At 52.3% G+C, this 9779-nt stretch overlaps 1 protein-coding gene across 1 annotated transcript; it reads right to left on the reverse strand.

The window, feature by feature from the left end:
* Window positions 1-2086: 2086 nt before the first annotated feature.
* LOC309883225 (transcription factor SOX-3-like) lies at window positions 2087-3043 on the reverse strand (the record flags this gene model as incomplete). The annotated part of the gene is made up of 1 exon (XM_082771125.1): window positions 2087-3043. The coding sequence occupies one exon, from the start codon at window positions 3041-3043 to the stop codon at window positions 2087-2089; it is 957 nt and encodes a 318-aa protein (XP_082627251.1).
* Window positions 3044-9779: the final 6736 nt, after the last annotated feature.

Raw genomic sequence — 9779 nt, forward strand, 5'->3', positions numbered from 1 at the left:
CAGTGTTACAGGAGTTGAGCTGAGTGTTAGACACACTGGGTTCAAGTGTGCAAAGTGGTTCCCCCAGCTCCTACTCAGCTGCTCCAGAGCAGAGGGGACCTGTGCGGTGCCAGGGCTCACCTGTGTGGGATGGAGAGCATGGCCCTGGGCTCACAACCCTGGGGCTCATCCGTGCAGTGTGAGCGGCCCGGGCAGGGACCCGTGGGCCTACAGCAGCCACTCCGGGTGCTCCCTTCTCCGGCTGGCTGAGAGCCTGGCCCTACACCGGAGAAAGGGACCGGTGGTGCAGTCTGCACAACACTTGCTTTTTCTTCTTGCAAGAGCCAGAGGAAGGACCTGGCTGAACTCGGATGCGCGTCCCAGTGGAGAACCAAGGCAGACGCTGCTGGGAGCAGGAAGCACTGCAGGACTGGGAGATGCTCCCACTGCCCCCAGCAGATCCCAGCTACTTTCAGTGGGCAGCGGAGGGCCACGAAGCCTTCCCAGCACCACATCTCACGGGGGGCAAACAAAGCAGGCCCCTCCATCCAAAACCAAGGCAAACAACATGAACAGCCTGTTTCCCATCCTTTCCGTGGGAAGACAACCAGCGAACCCATTAGCTGAAGCAAAAGAAAGGCAGAGACTTTGGGGGCTTTGCACTACAAGACACAGAGCCCTAAGGTGCTGCCCCCCCAACTGGGGGGTCCAAGACCATTTGCCACCAGGCTGCAGCAGACCCAGGGGAAGGATGTGGTCCGATCGGGTGCGGGGCTGCAGTGCCCCCAGAAAGCGCTGAGAACAACGTGGGATCCTAAATGAAAAAAAATAAAGAAAAGTTGTCCAGACTCAAAACACACTCGTCAAACACACTGAAAAGATTGAATTATTTATTTCCTCTGGGGACTCCTGTAACCATTCATTTTTAATAGAGTCTAATTAAGAGTTCCCCAGCGGGTTTTACTTTTGTAAATATTTTAGATGAGGTCGGGTTTCTGGGCAAATCCTCCAAAGAAAAAAAAAAAAAAAAAGAAAGAAAACGAGGCGCACACGCTTAACCCCCTTCCCTCCCCGCCGGCCGGAGCGGCAACAAGTGGTGGCGGCTCAGAGAGCGGCAGCACATCGCCTCTCGGCACCGAGCAAGGCGAGGGCTCCCAGGAGAACCCAAAACCGAGGCCGGGACGCGATGGCAGCAGGAACCCTGCCGAAATGCTGTGGTAGCCCCCGGCCGGGCGGCAGGAGCCGGGCAGGGAGCAAGCCCGCACCGCCGCCGTGCCCGGTACCAAACGCGTTGGTCGGGCTCTTCGTTTGGGAAGGGGAAGAAAACGAGGACTAGGAACAGGGAAGAAGTCTTTCGATTACTTTTTTTTTTTTTTTTTTGGAAGAAATCCGGTAAACAAAAAACTAAAACGTTTCTTCATCTGATATGTCAAAACATGGTTCACAGTAAAATTCACAAACCAATTTACATAAGTTTACAGTTTAAGAAAAAAAAACAAGACACACAACTTACTATAAATAAAAGAAATGCGTTTGCGACCCGCACAGCTCTTTCCCACCTCCCCCCCCTTTTTTTTTAAGGAGTAAATCCCTAAAGTTAAGAAGTCGTGAACGCTACAGATTGCAGCTAGAAACCAAGCAATACTCGGCGAGGTGGGAAGAACAACACTTAAGTAACCACAACGAAAATGTAAACAACTGAACAACTGAGTTTAAAAACAAGAGCCCGCCGGGTTTTTGTTGCTTGTTTCATTTCGTTTCACGCTAGAAATCAAACTGTGAAAGATGCGAGACTTTTTTGAACCTTTGAAGCGAACAAAACAGTGCCCAACCTAGCAGAAACCAGAAGTTGCCGTGGTTTAAAAACTTCACAGGGGCTTCTAGGAGGCAGGAGTTGTGCTCTATTAAAATAACAGCTTGCTCAAATATGGTTTCTTTTCTGTACAAAAAAATAAAATGACACAGCTAACGGATTTCCTTCTTAAAATGTCTCCAAAGTTAGTATCAAGTCTGCTAAGCCGAGGAACACTGCCGTACGTCCCGGTGCGGTGCAGGAGCGGTGGGGGGGATGAGGGATGGATGCGGGGAGCCGTCCGCAGGGCCAAGTCTATATGTGGGTGAGCGGTACGGTGCCATTGACGGCAGTCCCGGCGCTCTGGTAGTGCTGGTGCACACTGTGTAACCTGCTGCCCTGCAGGGCCGAAGGGTCTGTGGCGTCCCCCCCCGGGGGCAGGTACATGCTGATCATATCCCGCAGGTCTCCCAGGCAGGCCCTCTGCGAGTGGGAGGTGATGGCCGGGGGCGGCGAGCTGGGCTCGGATTTCACCACGGAGCCCATGGAGCCCAGGCTCATGGCCGTGGAGGGCTGCTGGCCGTAGGCGGCGGGGGACATGCTGTAGGTGGAGGCGGCGTTCATGTAGGTCTGCGCCGTGGACATCATGGGGCTGTACTGCAGGCCCGTCATGTCGTAGCGGTGCATCTGCTGCAGCTGCGGGCTGTTCATGCCCGGGTGCTGGCTGTAGCCCAGCTGGTCTTGCATCAGGGAATAAGCCCCGTTGGTCCAGCCGTTCATGTGGGCATACGTATCAATCCTCTGGCCCACCCCGACGGGGCTGCTCACCGTGTTGCCCCCCCCGGGGGCCAGCAGGTTGCCGGGCAGCGAGTATTTGTCCTTCTTCAGCAAGGTCTTGGTCTTCCGTCGGGGCCGGTATTTGTAATCCGGATACTCCTTCATGTGCACAGCCCGCAGCCGCTTGGCCTCGTCGATGAAGGGTCGCTTCTCGGCGTCGCTCAGCAGCTTCCAGTCGGCCCCGAGGCGCTTGCTGATCTCCGAGTTGTGCATCTTGGGGTTCTCCTGGGCCATCTTCCGCCGCTGGCCCCGCGACCACACCATGAAGGCGTTCATGGGGCGCTTCACCCGGTCCTGGTCCGAGCCAGCCCCGGCTCCACCGCTGGCCCCGCCACCGCCGCCGCCTTTGCCGGTGCTGCCCGGGGCCGGGTTGCCCCCGGCGCTGCCCGGGGTGGGCTGCGGCGTCTTGATCTCAGCCTCCAGCATGCTGTACATGGCCGGGGCCGGCAAGAGGTGCGCCAGGGCGGCGGGCAGGCGGGCACCGGCAGTTCGGGGAGAAATTAAAAAAAAAAAATCAAAAAAAATCAAAAATAAAATAAATAACAAAAATTAAGCAAGAACCGGTCTGAGCGGCCGCGACGGGAAGGAGGAAGTTTCTTGCCGCCTGGCTGAGAGGTGCTGCTCCCCGAGGCGCTGCGGTGCCGGCGGGTGCGGAGCGGTTCCGCGGAGCGGCTCCCGCGGGCAGCACCGAGCGACGCGCACACGGCGGCGGCCTTTGATTGACGGCGGCTATAAAGGCGCGGGCGGCAGCCAATCGGCGGGAGGCTCCCGGCAGCCCCGACGTCGGTAATGGACCGGGGGGGGGGGCAAAAAGTTGGTGTTTTGGGGATGCTGGGGCTGCCACCCCCCCTGCTGAGCCCCTCGCCGAGCTCTGCTCCCGGCTCTGGGATGGAGGAGAAAGCGCAGGGACCGGGCTGGGATGCGGGGTGCGGAGAGGGCGGTGGGGGTCCCGCAGCTGCCGGCGGGGCAAGGGGACAGGAGGAGGAGGAGGAGGAAGAGGAGGGGGGAGGAGGAAGAGGAGGAGGGATGGGGAGGGGCGCTGCGAGCGGGAGCCATGTGTCCGCCGGGCACAAAGGGATTTGGGGCTCCCCGGTGGAGCCGCAGCCCGGTGCCTGGAGACGGGGCGAGCCTGCACTGCGCGGACACACCCCCCGCATCCCCCCTGCACCGCGGATGAAGGAGGGGGTGGGATTAAACTCTCCCCCCCTGTCCCGGAGCGCTCTCCGGGCACAGAGCCGTCCCTCTGCCGGTGCCAGGGCACGGCGGCTCCCTCGGGTACGGGCCGGGCTGGCTGCCGCCGGGCAATGCCCCCCCGGCCGCCCCTTCGCCACTTGAGTTTTTCCACTTGGCTGTCCCAACGGGAGGGGGAAGGGGCACGGTGCTCGCAAAAACCGTTTTCATGGCAACAGCAAAGTTCCCTCCGTGTGAAAGCAAACTTTGTAGGGTTGGGGTGACGGGAGTGGGGCTGCGCGGAGCTGTCAATCACGGCCCTCCCTTTCCGTCCCTGCCCTCCCTTCCCCTCCCTTTCCCTCTTCTTCCTCCCTTCCTCGCCCGGCACCTGCAGGGCCGGCAGCTCTGGCAAGACACCGCGGGCACGGAGCCGCCCAGCCCTGCCCCACTCTTCCTCCCTCATCCTCCCCCCGCCAGCTCCTCGATGGGGGTCCTGGAGCCGCGGTGCTGGAGGAGGTGGGCAGCGCCGCCGGGGGGGGCTCGGAACAAACCCCCCCGAGCTTGGGGGGGGCGAGGGGGGCCGTGCCTCGGCGTCCGGACCCCAACCGGGGGGAGGGGGGGCTCCCCCAGCTTGGTGCCCCTCGGAGAGAGAAGAGCGTGAGGATAACGGCGCTAATTGGCACGGGGTGGGACGGGACGCCTCCGGGCAGGACCCGCGGGCACAGCCCTGGCCGGTGCCAGCACTTCGGAGACACCCTGGTGTCGGGCGGGGGGGGTTGTGGTTCTGCAGTTCCGTAGCAGTTTTTCTGGCTAGATCATCTTCTGAGCAAAGCCGAAGGGGAAATAAATCCCGCTTGGGACTCGCTCGCAGTGAGTTTTGTCTTTGCTGTTGTTCGGTTTGCTGCCGTGTGGGTTTGGATGGGGTAAAAATTGTGCAGGGTGGCAGGAGGAGGTTGTACTTCAGGCGCTATCACTAGAAGGCACGCTGCAGGAGGAACTGCGGGAGGAACTTTTGCAACATACTGGAAAAGCTTCAAAGAGCTTTATTTAAGCTCAAACCCCTCCAAATATTTTGACCGCTCCAGTTGAGGTTTGAGACGCGCCAGACTGGGATGGGAAACGGAGTGGTTAGGTCCGGACATTTCGTTTAGATGACTCGATCGCACGATTGTCGGAGCGGCTGAGCCCACTTACACGCAACGAAAAACGCGGCGGCACCACAGCGTTAGGACGGGCTGGAAGCCCTGTGAACGGCGCTTCTTTCGGTGTCTAAGTTATCTAAATAAATATTAGCACGTTAAGTTTCAGACTCTTATTTAGCCCTTCAGTTTGTCTTCGCGCTGCCTGAGACTCCACTTACGTCGTGGTGTTTCGTTTTTCTTTTATTTTTTTCTCCAAAGGGCACACAATTTAACATCTTAAAATCCACGTTATTTCAACGCCAGGTGACAATTATCTTCAAACACCTCTCATCTCTTTACCTACGAACATAAACCCGGCTGAATAAAAAAGCACAGGTTTGTATTTCCAGACTTCGCAGGTCCCCAGAGCACTCTCGCTGCATCAGGGATTTGGTGCCGCGCACGTTGTGCAGAATACTTAGGACTGGGGCTGGTTTCTGTTCCCAGAAGAAGGGACGAGCAGGGCACGCAGCTGGGAACCCTCTCTCAGCACTGCCTGTGGGTCCATCCCCAGGACTCCCAAGGGGATTTCTTCACCCGTTTGGGAGTGCAGGAGGAAAGAGCCCGGTGCCCAAGGGGCTGCATCCCAGCCCGCACGGTGCCGCCACCGCGGCTCCTGCCCAGCCGTGCACCCCCGGGGTCTGCGGGACAGCAGGATGGGAGGCTCGGAGCATCCCACCACGGGCACCCCAATGCAAGCGGAACCGGGGCGAGGAGGAGTAAGCAAGCCCTCCTCCACCAGCTGCTATTTCCTAAAGTCATCTTGCGGAGCACTTGCAAAAGTCTGACCCCCCGGCCAAACGGCTTGCAGCCACCAGCGCCTGGTCCCTTGTTCCCTGTACCCCACACCCGGAGCCATTTTCCTAAATTTGCTCCGTCAGGACTGGGGGAGAAGCTGTCCGAGGCTAGGAGAGCCCCCTGCGTCTGGGGGGGGGGGTGAGACAGGGGCATGTGGGGGCGTGAAAATACGTGTGTCAAAGGCAGAGAAGCTCTCGTTGTTTTTCCTTTTCCTTTTTTTTTTTTTTTTTTCTTTTTTGGTGACAAAGGAGCGTGAGGCGAAATCAGGAGTTTACAGCACAAGCCAAGTTGAACAGGAGAAACCTGACGGCTGAAAAGGCATGTTGGAAAAGGGACCGCCTGCTTCTCAAGCAATCAGCGCTTAATAAGCAATAGCCATTAATATCTGTTAATTGCAGGACCAGCAGAGCTAGGGGGAATCTTGGAGCTGTGTCAGGGAAGATCGCTGGCTTGTGAAGAATAACGCTATGCACCAAACCAGCCCTGTTTAATCCTATTATTAAAACAATTCCCTTGGCCCCCAGCATAACTCCCGACGAGCGGTGGGGGCTTGTCCTCACAACTTGCCCCGTTCGTTTGGACCACTGTTAGGATGATCCCCCGAAAATGCCCATAAGATGCTTAAAATCAAAGTTCACCTGCTTTTTTGTTTAGACCTTGTTCTAGACCCCCCCGGCCCAGTGAGAGGGGCATACACCACCAGTTCCCACCAGCCTTGCCGCACGGCTGCGGCTGTCCCCGCTGCTCATCCATACAGGAAAGCGAGGGATCCTCTGGATGACATCATTAAACCCAGCAACATTTAGGAACAAAAATCTCAGGAGCATGGTAAAAGCCACGTCGTTTGGGTACAGATCGATTCCTTTGAGCCAAGCTTCCCGGTGCATTCAGGAGGCAGCGGCAAATGTTGTTTTTAATCACTTTTTCCCCCCAGCTGAACTTTTATTTGGCTTCTGACAACAATAGCGGGCTGCAAACAGACCTCTCAGAGCGCCCGCTGAATAGACTCTTCTAGCCCGGATTGTTTCCACCGGCACAGAAAACAACCAGTAGCTCCGTTTCTTAATTGGGTTGTTCCTGGCCCTCGTTCATTCAGGTGTTCGGGAGGAATTTGTTTATTAGCCTCTGACAAACAGCTCCTCCTGGTAATCGCCTCATGGGGCTGGCTTCTGCGGGGGAGCAGGGATGTGGGGGGGAGGGAGATTGCTAATAAGGACCCCCTCATCTCCAAGTTACCAATTAACAGGGTTGTAGAGGGGACCACCAGCACAGGACAACTCACCAGAGCTCGCTGCGGAGCCCCAAGGAAGAAATCAGCTTAACTCACGTGTTTCCACGCAGAAACACGGAGTCAAACCACCCGAAAACGAGCACAAGAACTGATGCTAAAGAGATGAGCGCTGCACTAGCAGCGGTTGCTGTGGGGCAGCCTGCGTTTTATCTGAGAGAAATCCCTTTTAAAATAGAAGAGGCAGTAACGGGAACTTTGCGACTTCTCTCCGCTCCTCCAAGTCCCCACAACTCTCTTCCTGCCGGTCATTCCCATTGCCCACAGCTGCCACCAGCAGTGCGCTCCCTTCCATCCCCGCACTCCCCTGGCCCCAAACACCCCAGATGCACCCCCCCACACACCACGTTGGGTGGCCCAGGGTCCTGTCCCCTGCGAGATGGGGTTTGGATGGGACACAGGGACAAGCGTGGGGAGAAACAGACCTGCCCCCAGCACACTTTAGCGGAGGTCTCTCAAAAAGCCTCGTCATGCTTGCCTCTGGTTACCCCAAGGGGCTGGAGCCATCCTGGGGGGCTTGCTGTGGGCCTTCGAGGGCCCTTCCCCTCCCGCTGGAGAGGGCTGAGATATCACTGCTCTCATTCTTCAGAAAAAGAAAAAAAATCCTCAATCATCTCTGTTTTACCCATTTAAAAATTCGCAAATCTATCTTTCCTCTAATGTTTTCTATACAGTTTCAGTAACCCACCTTATTTGCTGGTACCGATGGCTAGGCTCCTTTTTATGAGTCATATTAGAAATCAGACATTAATTGTAAAACTGTAACTTGCTAATTAGCTGCAAATAAACTATTAATTACTGGCAAATTAAAATCAAAACACACCTTATTTCTACTCTCTGACATACAATTTTGAAGGCACATATTGTTTCAAACTACAGCCTGTATCACTGGCAGAGCAAATTGAGATCCTGAAAGGTTTCTCTCCAGGATAAATAATTAAAATATATTCTCCTTTAATTGACATTATAGAGGACACAAATGAGGTTTTCCTTTTAGAAAGAAATAGCAGTTTCTAAATAAAGCTTTGCAGGCTGCAGAATGGAGGTTTCAACCAAATGAATAGTCATTACTACCTTTTCAATGATGTGGGCCTTTTGATCAGAAAAGAAATTAGCTCTAAAGGACAGACAATAGGAAGCCTGCCCTGCAATAGGAAGAAAATTAGATGGCTAAGGCTCTTAACAACACCTATTTCTATAAACCATGGAGCTTCTTGCTTTTCAATTACAGCTGTTCATTTCATATAAGGAAAGTGGAAAAACACAGGGGGAATATAAACTCTGTTGCACCAAAAAGCCCAAGGCAGGGCAGGCAGTCTCCTCCTATTTCCCTTTATTTTTTTTTTTTGTGTGTGTGTGTAAATAGTTAACTAATATTGTATGTTTTATAACACCAGCACTATCCAGTATAGTGTTCTTCAGGTCAATCAAGCATTAAGATGAACTACATTCAGTAAAGGAACTAGTAAAACAAGAGAAACTGTAAGTTAGGTAGTTGGGTGTTTCCACAGCACACCAAACAAAATCTTTTACACATGCATCACGTTCTTGCATGCATTTCCTGGAGAAAACAAAACAAGAGTGAAGAACTTGAGGAAAATAAATGGCTGAATAACGCTCTGCTGTGTTTTGGTTATAGTCAAAAGGAATTCCAGTTCTTCTGAACTGAAATGAATGTTCCTTCATTATGCTCACTGCTGAGAGATTATTTTAGATTTGTTCTCCTCACCTTTAACTCAAATATCTCAGCTATTTTAGCATATTCTTCCTTTACTTTTAAAACTTCAAAATAACTTACTGTGTAATAACTTTTAAATGTGATCTCTTTCAAATTATTTTGTTTGGACATTGTTTTCTGAACATCGTCATTTTTCCAGAATATAAAACTTACATTAGTTTTCCTGAGTCTTAGACATAACCATAAAAGAACACTTCTATTCCTCTAGCATTTCTCCCTAGTCATACCTTCATGATACAAACAGATGACAATTTGTCATTAACCATGCAACATACTGTAATTAAAATAATCTTTCAATGATTATTTGAATGTATAAGAGTCTCAAAGCTTTATAATAAACAACTCCTGTTCTCATATTAAATTAGCTGGAGACTATAAAAATCTCTTTTAGAAATAAAATACAAAATCACAGAGATTCTTCCTCCCTCTTTCTCCCTCTTTCTGCTTTTCTTCCTCCCTTCCCCTTTCTCCCCTTCACTCTCTTTCTCACTCTTTCTTTTCCTCTTCTCTCTTTTGCCCCCACTTCCCACACTACTTGCTTAAAAATAAGTCCACATGGTTAATTTGAAGAACAAATAAATACATTTATACAAAAAGATCAAATATACACAAATTGTTTTTGCTGTGATGTCTTATAATTATCCTTCTCACCTACAAACAAGTAAATGTTCAACTAAAAATTGCTTTCCCTCTACAGAAAACTAAATTACATTAGAAGTGATTTTAATATGAAATATGAATGCCAGCTTTTCATTCAGTGCCTGTATCCCATTTTAACCCTGCTTTTTGCCTATGATCAGGAATATACATACGATAAGAAATAGTTTAATCTGTTAAGAATGATCTCCTAGGTCACAAATTGGAGGCACTGATATCAGTATTTGAAGCAATCTCCATTCTTTATAGTAGTTAGAAGACTATGATTAATGCAAGACTCTTCCTTACTTCTTACTAAGGCAAAATTTTCCATTTGTTTTGTAAGATCTTTGTTTAAAT

This window comes from Aythya marila (genome assembly GCF_965140915.1).
Source record: "Aythya marila genome assembly, chromosome: 13".
NCBI classification, from domain to species: Eukaryota; Metazoa; Chordata; class Aves; order Anseriformes; family Anatidae; genus Aythya; species Aythya marila.